The sequence below is a fragment of the Ammospiza nelsoni genome, chromosome 6, assembly GCF_027579445.1.
Source record: "Ammospiza nelsoni isolate bAmmNel1 chromosome 6, bAmmNel1.pri, whole genome shotgun sequence".
Lineage (NCBI taxonomy): Eukaryota > Metazoa > Chordata > Aves > Passeriformes > Passerellidae > Ammospiza > Ammospiza nelsoni.
Genome location: NC_080638.1, coordinates 48,387,659 through 48,408,786, shown reverse-complemented (window position 1 = coordinate 48,408,786; position 21,128 = coordinate 48,387,659). Strand labels below are relative to the sequence as shown.

At 40.3% G+C, this 21,128-nt stretch overlaps 1 protein-coding gene across 1 annotated transcript in view; it reads left to right on the top strand.

The window, feature by feature from the left end:
* The first annotated feature begins 3,771 nt into the window (after positions 1-3,771).
* Positions 3,772-21,128, top strand: part of PPP4R3A (protein phosphatase 4 regulatory subunit 3A) — a 40,892-nt gene continuing 23,535 nt past the window's right edge. The window contains exons 1-2 of the mRNA XM_059473976.1: positions 3,772-4,906; positions 11,987-12,042. Coding sequence (XP_059329959.1) covers positions 4,765-4,906; positions 11,987-12,042 — 198 coding nt within the window. The 5' untranslated portion in view covers positions 3,772-4,764. The remainder of the gene's footprint in view (positions 4,907-11,986; positions 12,043-21,128) is intronic.

The following is a 21,128-nucleotide window of genomic DNA, read 5'->3' as shown; positions in this document are numbered from 1 at the left end:
CTTGCCTTAAATTATTGGTAAGCACTAATGAGCTCACAGACATTTGTAAAGCTGGAATAAGCCAGAAGCAGCTGCCAGTAACCTCCCCAGCTGCCCCAGGCTAAGCCATTCTTCCTACATCAGCACCTTCAGTAAGTGAACCTTTCTGTTTCTGACCCTTATGGCCTTATCCATTTCTTGCCATTCTTCCACGCTCTCTGAGTCATACACAGCTTTTATGCACAGAGATTTTACATTGACTTTCTAAACATTACAAGAAATCCTAAATAGCATCAGTCCTACTTTTGATTTCTCACAATCATCAAGGATCATCTCCACAGATCAATAATTCCTTCTGAGCTATACCAGTCATCTCAAATCTCACCCATGCAATGTGAGCTTTCTTCACAGAATACAATTTTAAGTTTCCAGAAAAATGCCTGAGAACTATCCATGTGTATTATATCTGCACCATTACCCTTATGAGCAACTTTGTAATTTAACAATCAAACATTTTTATTCCTAAAGCCACATCAGCTGCTACTGCTATAAGCCCATCTTGCAATTCTTTATTGCATTCTGTGTGAGCATTTATTGTCTGTGACTGATATCAGATAAATCAATCTACTGTTATCTGGGTTCTCACTTGTCCAATTGAATACTTATAGTCAGTCTTCATGTCCTCCAGAATTTCTGCAATAATTTAAGCTTTCTTAAAAGTTAATAAGGTTTCATGCTTCCTGAGATCACACATGCAAGCCTCTTTAGGACACTCAAGTTTTTTAGGACCTGCATACTTGAATATGTTTTTTTCTAAGCAAAGTTGTTTAATATCCTTGTAAATAATGACCAGGAAAGCACTTAGCCATCATCATATGATACAAATACATCACACATTCTTTCAAGTATAAAACAAACTTATTTATTAAACAATTACTTTTTTTTTGTATCAATATCAACATTTTAAAAAAATCTTAATATAATAGGCCTATATTGGTGTTAAGATTTAGGAAACATGAGTTGTTCCTAAAACTACCAACCATGCATATTTCTTGACATCCTCATCAATTTTTTCTGGGCTTCACAACTTGTAATGATTGCTAGGTTTGCTTTTTGTCTACTGTATGTATTTATTTCAAACTGCTGTGTTTGCTTCCTCACTACACTAGAAACATTTTTTCTGAATCTCCCCTCTTCGTGATCACAATATTCTGACTTCTTTACAGACATCTTTTTTATAGCCTCTCCCTATTATGATAATTTTTCTGATTTTTTCTTTGCACTCATTCATTTTCCACAGGTTTTTGGGGCACAAGTCAGAATACATGCCTTGGGAACAAGATTACATAGAGAGTGTCCATTTGTGTGTAGTATGGATTGAAACCTTGTTTGCACATACTGGGTATAGCCATATTCAGGCAAGCACAGACTTCCATTCTAGCAATAATCTTCCCCACAATAAAGTCTGAAGTTGTTAGTTTCCCTAACTTTTTTTTTTTTTTTTTTTTTTAGAAAATATTTAGCTAGGGGTTTTAGGAGCTTTAATAATGCCTTAGTACATAGGACCAAATTTATATGTGTGACCTGAAGTTCTTCACAATTACAATGCAATTTTCTTTCCCAAAATTATTATTAGACACTGAAAGAAAAAGTTATCTTGTTCTTTAGTTTTGACTGTTGTGCAAGAGAGTAGCTCTCTATGGTAAACCCACTTTAGGCTTATTCCTATTGCATTGAACTATGTGTAGTTACTTTCCTAGGAATATAAAAGTTTAAGACTGTTTTCAACACTTCATCTCATCATTTCTTACTCAGTTACTGGTGGGCAAAAGTTTCTGTCAGGGCTAGGTCCTTTATTATTTACAGGAACTAAAGGGGCCTAAACCTTTTAACTCAATAACAGTCTCTCCTGATGCCTGAAGACATTTCCTTCTGGACACAAGATTTCAAACCAGTACAAATGGAGAGAAGGAATTGAGGTGTGACCTGACAGACTTGCTTTCTGACTCATTACTCCAAGAAAAATAAACAGAATGTTTCTTTCTTTCCCAACTACTTTCCAGCATGGGAAGTTACTCTCAATGCCTGACCTTTTTTTCCTGGAATGACTGGGGTAGAAATGTTTGAAAAAATAAAACCCTCTTGCCAAACATAATGAGAATTGGGTTAAAACCTGACAAGTAGGTACTATTGTTGGACTAAGCATTATTCAGACTGGTATCAAAATAACACAAGGCCCATTAAAAGAAGCTGAGCCCAAAATTTTCATAAAGCAAACTATGCAAACTGAAATCTGATTAAGTTCTTGTTTTCAATTCACAAAAATTAGAAAAAAATTAATTAAAAACTGCAGTGAGCAGTGTGGCCTCTACTTAATCTGATGGCCACAAGAGGGTACAATTTGTAAATGGTACATGAATATAACAGTTCTACAGAGTTTTCTCTAAGTGACATCAATCTCTTCTGAAGTCACAAAAATCCATCTCCAGGCTGGGCTGAGGGAAATTTTGGCAAGAGCACCTGCCTGGGAACAGGCCCTGAGAGCTGCCCGGGAACGGGCCCTGAGAGCTGCCCGGGAACGGGCCCTGAGAGCTGCCCGGGAACGGCCCCTCGGGAGCTGCCCGGGAACGGCCCCTCGGGAGCTGCCCGGGAACGGCCCCTCGGGAGCTGCCCGGGAACGGCCCCTGAGAGCTGCCCGGGAACGGCCCCTCGAGAGCTGCCCGGGCCGCCAAGGGAAGGCACCGAGCCCCTTTGTGGGCAGTGCTGTGTGGTGGCTCCCCTTCAGCCAGGCCCACAATCTGAATCTCTTCAAACCTGTCCCTGCTTTAGCCAAGAACACCGTGCTGAGAACAAGCAGCACAACATGCCTTCAGCTATGGCATAGGAACCCAAACAACACTACCAAAGACCCTCGGGCATCAGAGCAAAGGCCAAATGGCTTCGTCTGGGCACATCAGGAATCACAGAATATTCTGATTTGGAAGATACCCATCAGGGTCATGGAATGCAACTCCTGGCCCTGCACAGGACTCCCCAGGAGTCACAGCGTGTCCCTGAGGGCATTGTCCAAACACCTCTTGAGCTCTGTCTGGCTGCTGCTCTGGCCCTGGGAGCTCATTCAGGAGGCTGCGTATCAATCCTGCAACCACTGGCTTTCCACAGGGCAAACAAAATAGAAGATGGACAAAGGAAAACAGGGCTTGACTAGAGACTTCCTTGTGATACTGATTAATCCTGGTGAAAGCTACTGCCTCAAACCACCCTCAGTACAACTCACTGTGATAAACGAGTATCAGGACTTGTTCAAAAGCATAAAATAACAGAGTACCTATTGCAGTGAGCTCCCATGTACACTGTTATCTAGAATGTACTGTGAATGGACTCTCTTCTGCAGTGGTGCTGCTGGGGTCCCAGCGCCCCAGTGCTTTCCCATATTTTAGGGAAATCTGTCAGACACGTGCTTAGATATTGGCAGCAGCGGCAGAAGCAGAGCCTCGACAGCTTCTGATATTAGAATTCTTTGATCCCATCTATGACCGCAGAGATCCAAATCAACCAAAAGCTGTTTAACTCTGGGATCAGTCGGCAAGGTGAGGAGGGAAGAAAAAAAAAAGGACAAGAAAACCTCAAAGCCGGGGTCTGCCTGCCCGGCCCGGCCCGCGGTAACGGCGCGGCCCCGGCCGCACGCGCATTGCTCGCGAGGGCCGCTGGCCCTTTAAATGCCGGCGGGCGGCCCGTGCCGCCGCTGGCTGGGAGACCCCGCGCCTCCAGTGAGAGGTGAAACCAAGATGGCGGCCGCGCAGTGACTGAGGCGGAGCCGGGGCCGGAGGGAGCCGGGCCGCACCAGCCGCTGCCTATCGCCCCCTCCCTCCGCAGGGCACAGCGTTTCTCTGCCGGCCGGGTCGCCGAACGCCTGGAAGCGTAGCCACGTCGCAAGGCGCGCTGGGGAGTCGGGACTGAGCCGCCGCAGCACCGGCAGGAGGAGGAGGAGGAGGAGGAGGAGGAAGAGGAGGAAGAAGAACATGGCGGCGGAGTCAGGCTGGGAGTGAAGCCACCGCCTGCGACCGGAGCCCATGGGGAAGACGGGGCGCTGAGCTCGCCTGGCCGTTCGCCCTGTGGCTGGACGGGCGGTGTCCGCAAGCAGCCCGGGCGGGAAGGAGGGCGGCTCCTTGAGCCCCGCGCTGACGGACGGCGAGCGAGGGGCTTCGGGCCTGGGCAGCTGCCGCACAATAGAGCCGGGCTACAGGCCGGGGCGAGCGGCCCCTCTCCCGCCTGCCTCCCTTCCTCTGATTCCCTCCGGCCTCACCAGCTTCCCCCTGTTTTCCTCGGCAGGGCTCCGGCTTTCAGGAACGCTTGCTCCTGTCACGCTGGGCCGGCTGCAGTCCGTCGCCGCTTCCACTACCGTGGATCCCCTTCTCCTCCGGGATCCCTTCTTCACCGCCTCTCCCGCCTGCCCTTCGCCCTGCAAAGAGCCTCTCTCCTCTCTGCGGCTCTCCCTGCCTAGGCTTACTCGCCTTTTGTGCAGCGTCTGACTGTACCTGAAGGAGCAGCTTCCCTTTTCACATCTTCTTGTTTCTCCCTCTTCCCCGATCCTGTTACCCTCGATTATGAGGATCCCGTTGGGGCACTGAAGAGGAGTAAGAAGAGCTTGCTTGGCGTGCCCGTGTGGGGCTGCTGCCCTCTCTCCCGCTGCCCTCCGCTGAGGGGGGCCTGGCCCCCGAGCAGCCTGGTGCTCCTGCAGCGATTGCCGGCCCGAGGGGTGGCTGCGCTGCGGCAGGCGGCAGGATGACGGACACCCGGCGGAGGGTGAAGGTTTACACGCTAAATGAGGACCGCCAGTGGGATGATCGAGGCACGGGGCATGTGTCCTCTTGCTACGTGGAGAGGCTCAAGGGCATGTCCCTGCTAGTCAGGGCAGAGAGCGATGGTAAGTGTGCACGGCTGAAGGCACGGGCTTTCCTCGTCCTACCCAGAAAAGGAACTGGGTGTTGCTTTGTGTCTGTTGCGTTAATGTTTTGCTGCATAATTCAAATGGTATTCCTGAAAGCGAGTGGGCACTAACCAGGGTTCATTCGTGCTAGGCCAAGTGGAAGAAACAGAAGGTTGCCATCAAGTGCGAGCATAGTAGGCACTCGCTGGGTACACAGTGTTGCATGCAAAATGCGTTCGAGGCTCGTTGTAGGTCTTGCTTGGGTTTGGATATCTACTGGTCTGGTTTCAAAACTGATCGCTGGATCTTTCTGGAAGCGATCCCCTCATGGAAGTTGTTCAAAACTTAGATGTTGGTTTTTAGTATTTGTTTGTAGGAGGTCGTTGGATGGCTAACAGCCTTGTGTTTCCACCTGCCCTTTTCTTTGGTAGCTTTTAGAATTATGTAAGACGTTCTAACAGCTATCAACGGTTTTCGAAGTACGGTTATGGTAGTAAAGACAATACAATGGACAGAACAGCATTTTCAGAGATGCCTTTTTTAATGGAATGGGAGTGCTCAGCCCTTCAGCAGTTCTAGGACTCCCTGAAAATAAATTTAAAATGATGGATTATCAACTTCTTTCATGGTTTCTAGCAGCATATGTCAGTAGTATGTGTTAAGCAGCAATATCTAGCCCTGTAGCTACATGTTTGGGCTAGTCCTGACTGTTGGTTAAGTGAGTTCGTGACTGCTGTGATCAGAGATTTTAAAATGTGTACTTCACAGTATTCGCCTTGTACCATTCTGCTTTGAAAATCTGTCAGTGCATGACTTACTACTTCATTAGAGGTATAGCTGCTGTATTTAGTGACTTGTAGATCTAGTTGTAGCTTTTGACTGTCAACAAACCTTGTAATTTTATTTATTAAGCTTTTTTATCATAGGAAGTAGGATGAGAAGCAACTTGAGAATCATTAATCCTTACTTTTTTGGGAAAGTTATGATAAACTGTACAGTATGTAATCCCTACAGCAAAGATCATAAACTGATATGGAAGAATCAGTCATCTACGAGGATTTTGGTAATTGAGCTTCTGATAAGCCCCCGGAGAGATCTTGATTATAGTTTTTGATTATACTTTGAAAGGTTAAACTGACACCTGATTTTTATTTATTTTACAGTGAGGAAGATGCATTTAAACCTTGAGTACCTTCATATTGCAAGAGAAAACATTCAAAATGGAAATAGATTTAGTTTAATTTCAACATGAGGAAGGAATTTAAAAAATTATCACTACATTTTTTGGCTCATTTTTACAGGATGTTTTGTCGTAGATACTGTCCATGGCTGTTGAGAGCGTGTTTAAAAACTGTTATGTCTCCTATGTATTAAAATTTTTCTGTTATTTTTTTAAATTCTTTTCTAAAAAGAAACCAAAAGAACTGCAGTTCCCAATCTCCTTGTGAAGAAATAGCTCATTCAAACTAAAATCCATTTATTAACTTCCAGAGGGATATGTGTGCATAGGACTGATCAGAACCTGAGCTGGACTGTTATTAAATAAATGAAGGTCTGTAAGAAGGAAGATACAAAATGGTATTAAAAACTAAAATTAAGTCATTGCTTTATCTTGCAATCAAAGATTATATTCCAATCAAAGCAGGGACTGTCTCAAACTTACTAATTGCACCTAATACACAGATGTTTATTTGGTAGGATATACACTTTAGCCCTCTCTCAAGCTGCATACTTTCTACTTCAAAGTATTGAATAATACCCAGTTAAAATTCTTAATATAGTAGGTAGTATCAGTCCTGGGTAAATGTGCACTCTATTAATGGGCTAGTTTTTCTAACTTGCTTGTGTAGACACCTCATAAAATTTGATTTATATTTGATTACTCCCACTGTCTGTTGTTTGTGGGCTAATTTTGAAGGCAAACAGTCATTTTTACATGTGAGCAAATGATTTGGAAAAAGGTAATGCCATACCAGTGTTTTACACACTGTGCAATTTGTGTTTCCTTGCAGGCTTTTTTAACTAAATGAAATAGTTGACTGTGATTTTTAACTTTTTCCCAAAGACATACAAGTGGTATGAAGTGAGTAGTAGAACTGCCCTGTACACCATTTGTCTCCATGTTTCCTTTGCATTCTTGTATTGTCTTTCTCTGTCAGCTCCTCCTCTTTCCACAATGAAACTTCTTCCTTCCTGCATTTCTAAAGCAGCTTTTCCTTGCCTCTGAGCAGAGGTTGGTCCTGTGCACGCTGCCATGTTCTCACTGCCTTTCTGCAGGAAGCTGACAGAAAACCTGGGCAGCGGCCTGAAGGTGAAGGCTCCGTTTCCTGAGCAGGGGAGCTCCTGGGGACACGAGCGGTGGCTCCTGATGTGTGTGGGAAATTGCCACTCCTGTCCAAGGCTGCTTTGGCTGTGCCCAGACCAACAGCAGAGTTGCCGTGGTTTCTGTGACTGGATTTTGCAGCTGTGACTTGGTGTAGTAGGCTGCTTTACACGTGGTTGGGATTTTATTGCAAGTCAGGGTGTGCAGATAAGGGAAGTACAATCAGTATGCCACATCCAGTGTAAGCTATCATTTGGAATTGGAGGAGTAAGAACTGAGTAAGAGGAGTTTTTATTTGTAGGAGTGGTTTTTTAACTTGTGCTGGTGTTTAACACCACCATAAAAGAAAATAATTTAGAGTAGATGAGTGAGTTGTGTTGCTAGCTGCATGTCTGATGTTTCCAGGCACTAAACTGTTAAGAGTCATTGCAGACAATCTGGAATAATCAGTTTTAGAACAGAAATACCATAAACTGCTTTCATATCAGGTATATTATGCTTTGAAGCATGAAATTGTAAATTTTTTACACTATAATAGCTATTCACTTTTTATTTAAAACCCTGAAAAGTTTCTCTGTGTGATTCCTAGTTGTCATGTATTCTACTTGAATTGCAGCAGAGCAAGAGTGAATTATTTTCTTACAAATTATCACCTACCATGTGAGTCTCTGTGTGATCAGAACTCTTTCTTACCCATTTCTGACACGGTATTTTAGGCTCTTGTGGCCTACCTTATTCTTAAATTGTCTTTGTACTTGTTGAGGTTTACTGCATGGTTTCAGATCACCTTGTTTTCATTCTGAGCCCAGATGACTGAAGTGACCTCTAAAGTGAACATTTCTGTTCAAGTAATTTGTGTTAACTTGAAAGATTAAACCTTTAATTAAAACTTACTGGTTCTGTATCTAAACTTTTTGACAAGTGAAAGTTAACCCCTCCATTGCAGGCCATTTGTGAGCTCTCTTTTAGGAGCTGATCATTTGTAGTTTGCTGCTTCTGAAGTCTGTGTGTTAATGACTTCTGCCACGAGGCAAGCACCTCTCCTTTGTGCTGCTGTAGTGCAGCTCTCAGTGAACCTGTACAGCTGGCAGGCTTAGACAAAACTTGGCTTCAGGTTTTTTTACCTTGTTCAAACTCAAGGGACTGATTTTATTGGCTTGTTTTTAGGTAAGCAACACAGTATTTATCTTAGATCAAAATGAAAAAAGCATGGGGAAAGATGACTGGGGGTTTTTCTGTTTCTTTTCTCCTAGTTCTTCCCTTTCCTTAATATTTGGTTTTGGCATTCCAGAAGTGTCTTGGACTCAGGAATATTCTCTTGGAATTGTAGAACACTTTCTTGGACCTCAGTTTGAGCTATTTCTTGAGTTTCTGAGGATTTCTGTGATTGGGTTGGAGCAGAACTGATTGCAGAACTTAAACCTCTGTGTGCAACTTGCAAGAAACAGCTCTTGACTTGAAACTTTCATTTAAATGTAAACATGTTTATGCTGGTGAGGAGTAGTAAGCAGCACTTTTTCTTCTATTTTTGAGGAAGACTCCACGTAACAGTTTGGTGGGAGAGGAGCAGTGTGCCAGATTAACTGGCCTCTTCCATATTGTATTTGTAAACAAAGCTGCAAATTTGCTGTTTGAGACTGTTGAATTGGGATATTTGATGTCTCTAAATATAATTGAGAATAGTATTGAATGTGTGTATGTAATAATCTCTTTTGGGCAAGTCTTGCCCTCTACACACATTGCTTGTGCAGCACAGAATGGTGTTTTGTACTGACAGAGCCCCGGCTGTGCCTGATTGCGTTGCAGTGCCAGCTAATAGAATTCTGCCAGTCCGTTTTCTTCTTTACAGGTGGTTTCAGATTTTTATTTTTTTTTTTTTTTGGCTTCAGTATGTTGCAGTTACCTTTATAAATTCATTCACAGCTGTAATTAAAAACACACAAACCCTAGATCTGCATAATTTTGGAGCATTTACTCAAAACATAGCGTTCATTAAGGTGAGTGTTCAGCTCTTACCTAACTTTGAATAGAGTCTTTGGGTCAATGAAAATGAAATTTTGTGGGTGTATTTTTATTTTTATGTTGGTGTATTTAGCCTGGATAGTCTTAACATTTTCTAGGATAGTACAAATGGAAAAACACCTACGTAGAAAGTAATGCTTATGACAAAAGCTTCTCAAATAAGTGATAATGTCTTTGAATAGAAGTTTATTTGTGGTGTTACATTTCTGTAACCTTTTTCTAAAGAATTCAGACATCTGTTACTCCTGCCTGCTTTCCACATGCAAGTAACAAAGACTTAACATTGCCTCATACCAGGAGGGGTACTAACTAGTAGATTATTCACTGATCTTTGACTTGTTGAACCCTTTTTGGGGAACTTACTGCACAAATGCAGCATCATGTTCTCCAGAATGAGAGATTTGGGGCAGTTATTAGTTATAGAGCACAATAAACTTTCAGTATGTTTCTGTCACCAGATCAGTATTTTTCTAGTTATTGTCCAAAATGGTGAGGAATAAGTTGAATCATGTGGTAGTGAGAAGCAATTCAATCCTTAAAAAACTTATTTGTCTTTCCTACAAGCATTGGGTTTAGTAGAGAAGGAGAAATGCTCTTTTTTGATAAGTCCAGTAAAGAAGTCATTCTCTTCTAGCTTAGAAAATGAAGTGTCTGCATTCAGTTGTTTTCCATTTTTTTAAATAGTATTTTGCCAAACATGACATTCTTCTAACGTTGGAGTTTACATGTCTGTAGGTCTGTGGTCAGCCGTTAAAATATGATGTTGAAATTATCAATTACTTTTGATTCCTAGAAGATTCTAGTTCATACTTGCTGATATTAACTATTTCTAGACAGTAAAGACTTTCTAAAAGTTTGTCTTCCAGTTTAATAGCACAAATAATATTCTAAGTCTTCATGTACTAGAAGCTGAGACTTTGAAAGCACAACTTATTCTGTGTATCTGATTATTGTAAAAAGGAAATGCTGGGTTTAGATGTTCTTTAGGCAAACCCTGAATTCAAAGCTTGAGACTATGGCCAAAGTATGAGCAATTTATTGGATTCATCTGTAAGCCTCATCTTAGATATTTTCCTTCTCTATGTTCTATGGTTTGTGAATATTTTTTCTTTACACTTGAGCAAATAAGCTGCTTTGGTAGCAGAGCTGATGTGTGTCAGAAAACTGGAAAAACTCAAACCCTGAATAGTATATTTGGGCTTGAGGCAGGAGAGCTTTTCCTGTGTGTGTTGTTTTCCCTTGAGGGGTATTTATTTCAATTTTGTTGTTGAATTATGTAGAGTTTGTAAGCTCCCACTGTCTGTTGCTTTTACTTCAAGAGCAGTTGAGACAGGGTGGGAGCTTCTCAAGCCAACTTCATTAGTGAAGGCTGCCTCTTGCAGAACAACTGACTTAGAAACTGGAAACAAGCAGCCTCCACATGTACATTCATTTGTAAAAAATAATTGTATCTGATGATCACTTACATAGTAAGCTGGGGGATGTAAAAATCATTGGCAAAGCTTCTAAATTCATCAAGTAGTAACCTTCCTTATCAGACAACAGAATGTTCTGATATTTCTGTAATGCTTTAATGATACACCACTCTTAGAGCAAGTGAAGTTCTGTGATGTGGCTCTTCAGTCTCTTCCCTCACATCCCCCAGCCTGACACCTTCATGAGTGTGACACAGAGGGATGGAGTCCCCCTCAGCAGTTTTGCAGGGACACCAGGCTGCAGTGGTGTGGTTGACATGCCTGAGGGGTCAGAGTGGGACCTTGTGACCCTCAGGAGGTGCAAGGTGCTGCACCTGGGTCAGGGCAGCCCCTGCTGTCAGTCCAGGCTAGGGAATGAACAGATGGAGAGCAGCCCATATTTTAGTAATACATTTGCCTTTGAACTATAGTGATGGAACTGACAAGTTAACACTTCTCTTAAAGTTTGTACATTGCTTAAAGCCTAAATTTAACCAGGTAAGCAAATGGAGAAATGCCACTTTAAAGGAGTGCTTGCAGCCTTACATTTTAATTATATGATTGACATTGCAAGGTAATTTATCAGTATTTCTTCGTGTAAGCTGAGTGAAGCTCTGCAGATACGTGAATTTAAGTCATGCACTGGCACTAGTGCAGCTGAGTAGCGAGGTGGATGAGGGAAGTGATTGGTCCAAAAATAAAATCAGTTTTCAAAGTTGTTTTTGCATAGATCAACACTTCAGATTGTTTAAATGTGACACAAGAATGCTAATGTGCAAAAGGAAGGGAAAGAAGGCACAGACCTGAGAATGGAATTGCTGTTCTGTGTTGTACATCAGTAAAACCTGCTGTGAAACCATTGTTGTGAGTTTGTGTGAAGTTTTCTGGTATTAGCAGTCACAGTGGTTACTGCTCTAAATATTAGTTTCTAGATAAGCTTCCCAGAAAAAGAAGTGTTTTGGCTAACCTTTAAGAACAAATACCACACAATTAGAATTTTCACACAAAAGAGCCATAAGTAATCTCTGGAATGCAATTGTGATGCTTTTAATGTGCTTGCACACTTTGTCATGTCTAAGAAATCTTCTGTAGAAAAGTTGTTACTCAGAATAATAAAGGTTTAAAATTCAGTCCTCAGAGCATTATTCTGTATTGTGTGAACAGTATCTCTTAGGAGTTAAGGGATTTATTGTTGCTCAAGGAAAGAGTGATCAGAAAGTTTTTGTGGTGGGTAAAATTTCAGCACATGTATAAATAAGTGGAACTTTTTTCTTCTAGGCTCTCTTCTTTTGGAGTCCAAAATTAATCCGAACACTGCGTACCAGAAGCAACAGGTAAACATCCTTTTCTTCTCCTCATGTTTAAAGGCAGGGTCTTTAACAGTATACAACCAACAGTGTAGCAATATATTACTTTTTTTTCTGCCTCTATTGCAAATTATATTTTATGTTCTTGTGCCAGAAATAGGCAAAGTAGTTTGCACCATTTTTGTGTATTACATGATCATGTGTTATTTCTCTGCATTTTTGGTACAGTTATACAGATAAATTGCTTTGGGAGAGGCAATCAAAACATAGTTGGGAAAATCACAAAGTAGCTGAGGTTCCTGAGGATTATAGTATCTGAAACTTAGTATCATCTTGCTTTTTTCTTCTTTATATTTCAGATGCTTTAACTTTAAATGTATTTTTATTCAGGAAAAGACTAGAAGGCTTTAAAATTATTTACATGTTAACCTTTTGTTTGTCTTTTACTTAGAAGGTGGGTATGGGTTACTACTGCTCCAAAGCATTCTGTGTTCATAAAAGCAGCTTCTCACCTTTAGTTTGCACATTGCTTCAGTTATTTAAACCATACATTGTGAGCCCCTAAAGAATGCTCCTGAGATGGATGAGAAGTGAACTGTGTAGGCTTTGTACTTCATTTGCTGTGCTTGTTTCATGGGTGCTGGGAATTGCCTTTACAGGTTTAAAATGCTGAACTAGGTTGTACTTTGTTGCCTGTTTGGTAAGCTCAGACTTGTTAAAGTCTTGTCAGGTACAGTTAATGTATTAAAACACCCTTCAGTCTTTCACCTTTAATAGTTTTTCACAGGCATGGACATACTGCTGTTTTGTTCACAGGCAGTCCCAGTAGTTGTATCACTGCAGCTGTTTGTAGAATTGTATTTTGAACTGAATGGGGAGAACCGGTATGGGCTAAAAATACCCTTCCTTGGAAAATTTAACCTGTATCTGTCTCTTGATATATTCATAGTGCACTGTATAAGCAGCTGATACTGAGCAACTGATAAGGGCAGTGTGGGTCTGGAGGGTCAGTTCCAGGATGTAAGGACAAGACCAGTGAAAATGCTGAGCAGACTAAATTTTAGCTGTAATCCTGACTAGCTTGAGGTCATGGTTCTATGATAAACTTGAGTTTTAAAACTCCTGAAGTGACACTGAATATTTCACAGCTCTATGGCATAAAGTGATTATCTGGTGTAAGCTTGCTTTGCTGGCTTAAATCAGTTAAAAGAGCTGAGGGGTGAGTTTTGTATCAATAGGCTTTGTGCCACTTCAGACTTGAAACCTGCTTCAAGGAGACATAAAATTGCGAGCTTGGTGCAAACCACTCCACGTGCCGGTCAGTGGAACAGCATTTCCTGCTCTGTGTCTGACACACATTGTAATCTAGTGCTGCACAAATCATACTGGTCATTGTGAAAACATGGCTAGAGAAATAAAAACAATTAACGTGAGTCTGTCCCATTAGAGCAGCACTGCACATTCTCTGTGCTGGAGAAGGAGAAGTGCTGGTTTTAAAGCTTTCAAATGCTGCATAGACAGAGATTTATATTTGCAGATGGATTGTTCATATTTAACCAAACCAGTTTCTAATATAAATTGAGTATGGGGCTCCACTCCGAGCCTTAGAAATACCAAATGTTTCTTGGTGTATTAAATCTGCTCTGTAGCATGTTTTCTTTCATGTGAGGCCTACTTATCCTTTCCCTTAGTAGAAGGCAAGTTCAGAGTTTAAACCTGATTCCACATGAGCTAAGCTTGGAGCTTAGCAGCTGAAAGAAAGAATAGGTTTTTTTCCAGCTCTGCTTCTAGAACACTGAATGGCTTAAACTTATTAAAGCCACAAGAAAATCAGCTTGGTACTTTAAATCCTTTTTCAAAAACTATAACTCTCTATGCTGGCAGAACTTTCAAACCACCTTACACAAGGTCCATTTGTGGAGCTGAGATGGAAGAGTGAGTGAGATATTTCTTTTTGACTGCAGAAGGTCACTTAGGTCACCTCACTACTAGTGAAGCTGCGGCCCAAAATAAAAGACTTGCTTTTGAGCTTGCCTGCTGTTGTTGATTGCACATAGAAAATTTCAAGAAAAATCTCCCAGAAATCTAAGGCTTTAAACTTCAAAGTTGCTGTGTAGTGTTATGATCTTAGAAGGCTTTTATCTCAGAATTTTTTTGTGAGGATGAACCTGTTTTAAGGGGTACATAGCAGCATCCTTTTCTGCTGTGACACAGCATGCCGTTTGTGGACACTTTGAATATCTAATGGAATAAATAGATGGGTTCTGACTTTGGTCTGGGCTGACGTGAGGTTTGTAAGAAGAAACAGTCTTACTGGGCTGACTGAAACAATCTGTGGTTGGAAGCAGAGAGAGATAATGTGTACTAAGCTCTTGGTGAACATTGCTATGCCAGCTGCTTTGGATCCTTCAACAAAAGAAGCCTGTAGATACCTTTGCGATAAACTGTGGAGTCCTTCCACTGGTGAAAGAGCCTTCTGCCTATGCTGATCTGTTAATGCTAGTGTGAAGTAGATGGTCTTGTTAATTGTTGATATCACAAATTATGCAATCTCTTGGTTTACATATGTGTGTTTTAATAACTGCATAGCTTAGATAATTATTTATCAAAATACTAGTGTGAAGACCTGAGGACATGTTTGCCTTGCTGCCTCTCTTCCGTTGGAAACTAAAGCTAACAAAACCAACCAAACTACCAAAAAAAGCCCCAACAAAAACTATACCTGTGAAGCTTGTTAGTATGATTTTGTCCCAGTTGTCTGCTTTATATTTCTTGGTGTTGAGTGTTAAAAGCAGTGACTGCCCTTTGTGGTGGTAAGTACAGCTTTCTGCCTTTGGAGAGAAAGATTACTTGGGAGATCTTGAGTTCTGCACAGGGACTCACTTTTCATACTTCAGCCTGCGATGCTTCAGTGTGCACAGTCTGCTTCTCAGTCTTCCAGACCTACCTGCCATCTGGAGCTTTGAAATAAATCATTAAAGCATGACATTCATTGACAGTCTTTTGACTACCTTTTCAGTAGTCAAATTAATTAGTCTGTCACAATGAAGAGTTGTTTTCTGCTGTGTTCAAAAAGAGATATAGGTCTGTGTGTCTGATTCTGCAACATAGAATTGCTACCAGTGGAAGTTCATTGGTGCTCTGAACCATGCACTTCCTGGCAAACTCATCACTGTTTATCTAGAACTAGAAGAAAGTAAGCCAAATGAGGAAAAAAAGCTAGAAAGAAAACAACTTGAGAAACTAATGTCCCATGGCTCAAAAAGAGGACTTGATATTCTTATATTCTTATGTATATTCTTAGATTCTTATGTTAAAGTACTATTTATAGGCAGAAACTTCTTCAGAAAAAGCAAGGTTTGCACAGTAAGCCACATGAGCACCTGATCTGTTTTCTTGCTTACAGCTCTGTATTAAATTTTTTGGCATTTTTATTTTAAAATGTTACAATAATGGTCCAGTAACTTTGCCATGGAATATTACTGGATTTGATTACTGGGTAATCAAATCCAGTGGTAGCATTCACCTTAAAAGCAAATTTTCTGTAGTAAGGGGAATTTAATTATACAAAGCATTGCTGGGTCACACATGGAATACTTAGTTTTTTCTTCTGTTGTTGGTTGTTTTCTTAATATTCTAGTAAAGGTAGAAGATATTTAATTGTAGGTTTGGGGGTTTAAGGCTTTGAAATTTCAGAATGTTAATGACAAAGATGCTGTTCTTAAACATGCGATCCTTATTCAGAAAATGAATAATTGCACTAGTATATTAGGACACCTTTTCCTATAGCAGCTCTAAATGATTAAAAACCTCTCTATATACATAGCATTTACCTAGGGAGAAGCCTGATATTGGGGGGGGGTAGAGCTTTTCAGTATGCTTTGGCAATGCTTTAAAAATAGAACAGTAAAGACTTGTATCCTCAGCTGTTTTAGATGCATCCATGTACACCCTGTAACAGTGATGAAGTACATATTGCATCCCTCTCTGTGCCTGATACAAAGAAGACTTGAGTTATTTACAGCTTCCACCTACAGTCTTGCCTCTGCCCTAGGGGTGTCTCTTGTGTCCTTTGCTTTTGCAGTCTCTTTTCCGGTTCCTCACAAACATAAAAAGCTAAAATTCATCCAGAGTACTATCTACTAGCTATGTAACTTGAAGGTGGCCATCCTTGAATAATGGAGAGCAGACTTACTGATAAAAAAGCCAAGTTTTGCAACTATCCAAAAGAGCACTGACTGAATGCTCAGTCAGAGAAGATGAACTTCATACCCTTGCTGTCATGAGAAGCAAGCCAACAGTGAAATGATTTCAATAAAATTTGTACATATTGTAGCTAAGATAGTATGGAAGAGTGTGTGGCTTTGTGGGGCAAGGGAGTAAACAAGGGGCAGGGTGGGCTGCTCTTGGGTTTGGGGTGGGGTTCATCTATTTTAAATTAACATAGGATTATTTTCCTTTCTTTCTGTTTTCCTGTGTATTCAGATTTTTCTGCTTTTGCTGAGCATCCTGGTTTAGGGACAAATTTGGGAAGAAACTTCCATAGGGGTCCCTCTAGAAAGCAGATTCAAGTGGCCCCTCCCCAGACTGATTTGGGAAAATATTTCCTTGGTGAAAAGTGGGGGAGAAAAACTATTTATTTAACAAGCAATGTATTCACAAGCATAAAAAAATGAATAATATTAAACAATAAAACCTTTCACTGTTCTGAAGAGATGAGAAATTGAGCAAGTCCTTGTCATGGGGTGTAGCTCAGCTCACTCAGTCCCTTACCTGTCCCACCTGTGTGGGATAATGCCACGGCCCAGGCATGAGCTCCTGGTGTTCTTCTGGGTTTTCAGTCCAGAGCTGGGCTGATCAGTTCCAGGAAAAAGAAAAGCCAGTCTGGGGAACATCTCTGCCTCAGCTAGCTAAAAACTAACTAAAAAACAAAGGAGAACTCTCTCCTACTTCTCTGTGCTGCAGACAACACAGTCTGTGAGAGAGAAAAGCTGAAGCTCTTATCTCTGGGTTTTGAATACAATTACCTCAGACATTCCACTGCTTCTTCTCCTTCCACCCTTCACTCTCAGATCTAGTTTTAAGGGTGCAAAACTTACTTCTGGCTTAAACAGACGAATGAGGGTACAATTCAGCATCATAAAATCACCCCAGGACACTAAATATGTTAGAAAGTTTCTCCTGCAGAACTAATAAACTGATTTTATTCCTTCTGATTCATGGCAATACAGCTATGAAATCACTAACTGAAAAGTTGTGTATGACTGTTGAGCTTTCACAGAAGGTGGTGGACCTCAATCTGTGTATGCCTTTGACATGTTAATCAGGTTTTTTGAGTAAATTGTTAGCAAGTCCAGATAACCAGCTTCTAGGTGAAAAAGTGCATGAAACCAAATGCAGAATTGAAACTTTATATTACATTACTTGGATGGTTTTTTTTAGCCTGAAGATTCTGCCATGACCTACCACACTAGCTCTATTTGGCTTAAAATGCCTGGGTAGTGCAAATAAGTTTATTTCATAAAGAGAGACCTGAACTTATGAAGCTGTACTTTTGATTGGAAGTATTTAGATTGCAGGATGCTGAAAGATGGGTTGGCGTGTCCAGGGAAGTGTCTGCGACAGGCAGTCCAGGAGGGGAAGAAACAGCCTGGCTGTGTTGAACCTTCTGTGGGCCAGGAAGGTGCCATAAGCCTGAACCATGTGAGGGTTAATAGGAAGAGATTCATTTGCTTTTTAAGGCTAAAAGTAAAAATTTACAAAATACTTAACCAAATTTAGGGCATATCTACTTCTTGAGTGTAGATTAAATCTCATAGAGCTGCCAAGTGACTCTTTTGGAGCTATGGAGAAGACTTGTCCCTGGAGATGAGCAATAGTGAGAGTCCATTGTCAAACAGCAACAGTTTTGTTAATTTAGTCATAGCAGAGTCAAATCCTGAATGCTGATTGCTCTGAAATTCTTCATTATGAAATCCCAGAGCCTGCTTTGGAGATTTGTGTGAGTGCTGTACAAGACACCTACTAATCAGCTTTCTAATGGTTAAATAGAACTGATTTAATGTCTAGTAAAAGTTGACCTTTAGTGAGTGCTGTGGCAAGAACTTTAGACTGATAGTATGTATCAGTCTAAAGTTATTTTTAGAAGAACTAAAAAGACCTTTTTAATCTTGAAGTAAGTCAGAAGCCTTTTGGCAATAGTTTCAAAAAAATGAAGAGGCATAGGGTAGATACTAAACCCTGTCCTTCTTCAGTGCATCTGCTGCTGTTTCCTGGATTAAATTATTGCAGGTTAGCTTCTGAGGCATGATGTCTCAGATAAAACTATAGCACACAGCAGTGCCTCTGGAGAGCCTCTAACTAACCAGAACTTGCTTCATGGGGGCTTGATGCAGCCAGCAGAGAGAAGCAGCCCAGGAATCACCGATTGTATTCTGAATTTTTGCCTCAGGCTGTGTCCTTATAAGAACTGGAGTGTCCAAAGCTATCCTACACCCATAGAAATGATTGATACCTTCTTAATGGAGTGTTAAGTACATAGGTCTCCTAAAAGGAAGCCATACTCAGAAATTTTGGTTAAATTTTTAAAATTCTCACTTTATATTCTCAATCATAATGAGCACTATTGTAACAGAAAACAAATTCATGTAAATGGTTTTAAGGAGACAGCAAATTTTGTATGGACTAAGATAGCGATGACACCTCCAACTGGCACTACTGCCAAGATATTTTTTTGCAAAGCAGAAAATGATTTTTCAATCTTTGACTAAGACCATGAACTCTACATAAATAGCTGCTGATTATCACCCTATTTAAAAAAGATCTTGCCAAGAACTGTGATGCATCTTGAAAATATGAGGAGCTAGAATGCTGAGGTTGTCAGAGAACTCAGTATAAGATCCTTCAATAATAAAACCTTTGTCCAGGTTTGTGACAGTTAACACAGTGTAGCTATGATTTAATACTCCTGTTTCACATTTTAATTGTTTCCGTAAAGAACAAGATAAGAGCAATTTGTAGATGTTTTAATTATCCCATCCAGTTCCTTGCATGTAGATGCTAATATTTTATATGAAAGGCAACAACAAAGATGTCTTTGCTCTATCTGAGCCAGAACTGCTATTGTGAATCAAATGAAATGAAGATTTTATGCTCACCAAGATGAAATGTGCAAGACTTATCTCCTTACCTCTTTAGCCTGTAGCCACTGTTACTAAGCGTATTTGTCCTTAACTCCTGTTTTCTCTTTGAATGGAGGAGGCAGTCTTAAGAAATTTCAGTTGCTTTCTGGAAGTTTCAAGAAGTAGTATTTGACATTGGGAAGCAACAGAAACTCCAGTTCCATAGCTGAGAGATGCAGAGTAGTTAGTGGACTCAACTTACACTGAAGAAATGTCAGATCAAGCATGTACAAAGATTTCTTTCAATAAAATAAGCAGAAAGTAGACTGTTATTGATGTGATTCTTCTATCTTTAACTTCATCTGGAATTTCCTTCAGTCATTTCTTCATACATGTATAAGTCTTGTACTGTTCTTTTTGATGATTATAAGTTTTGTAGGATTGAAATGAAGTTATAGTCACAACTGTCTGCATTGAACAGTGAATTTAAAGTTAGACAAAACTGTATATTGCACAACAGAGTGAAGTGCTTTTTGTTTCATGTTCTCTTTTTAAAAGCCCTTCCATTTAAGAAAGGTTGTACAAACAAATACAGTTTACTCCAGATCCAGAGAGCAGCAGTTGGTTGATTTCTGTTGAGGAACCATAGTATATGAAACCCATCTGTGCTAAGACAACAGACGCTAATAATTTCAAATTTTAATGTTGGCAATTGGAAACCACTTTTCTAATACTGATAAAACAAACTGAAAGATGATTGTTCTGCTGCTCAAATTATTTCTTTAAGCAGTGTTTTGTTTTGTTTTTCAAAGAAGAAATAACTAAAAAAATGGGACTATATGGAGGTGTGAGCTTCCATGTTTAGTAGTAGATGGTCTTGTTAAAGAGAAAAATTGCTATGCTGTGGCCAAATACACTTTTCTGCATCTGTGACTGTAATTTTCAAAAGCAGCTTTAAATTTTGTCTTCTCTTTTATTTTTCTCTGCCTGCCTTCCTTTCTCTGTCTTGATCTGTTGCTGGATTTTATTCAGAGACTCAGAGCTTATGTTTATTAAATTTAAGCAGTTAATGTAAATAGCACTGCCCTTAATAGTGTTCTTTTAGTCATTTCCCCATTTGTTAGTTGTGCTCTTTATCAAGAAGAAAATACATTTTGGTCTTTTGGAAATTACTTACTTAGAAATCTAACTACTTTCACCTGGATGGAAATGTAATTAGATGGCAATGTTGCAAGTTCTGCTAGGGTCTACTTAAAATTTAATCTTAGAGTTGCTTTGGTTTTTTTAATTAATTAAGCAGTACTCAGTGTGAAGCTAAGGAGAGAGTGGCCTTGAAAATGACTGCAGTAGAAATACAGTTGGAGAGATAAATGTATTAGAATTTGAACCTGATACCTACACTTAACATGCAGTAAGGTACATACTGGTTTTTAAAGATGGTAAAGGGAAAAACTTTTTGAGGTCTTCACTATTCAGATTTTTGCAAACAAAATTTTTTTTTGCTCTGTTGGAGTCAGCAGTACCAGGTGCTGTCAATCTGTTATTACCAGAGAATTTGCTCCATGGCCTGTCTTGTAGAGAATAAACTATTAATGATGAATTTTTTTTTCTTCCTTTTGTATTTTGGAGGTGGTCTTCCTAAATTTCCTTCTTCTGTGTACCACCTCTTCCTCAGCCCTTTGGAAAAGGAAAAGGTAAACTATTTGCCATTTACAAGGTAAAGCCATTAGTGGCTCTGAAGCAGTGTAGCTGCTCTGGTAATGGCAAATTGATTATATTGTATTGCTTGACAGTCCCATTGGAGCTGGCTGATTGTGCTGTTTAGATAACAGTTTAGTTTAAGGTGTTTTCTAGTAAGTGCATATCAAAATCTAAAGGTAAGGTTTCTTTATATTGTCAGTATTCATTTTAATATCACTCTAAGCAAAATCTGTACTTAATGAAGTAGAAATTCTGTATTTTATGTATAAGAAAAATTCCCATGTCTCTTGT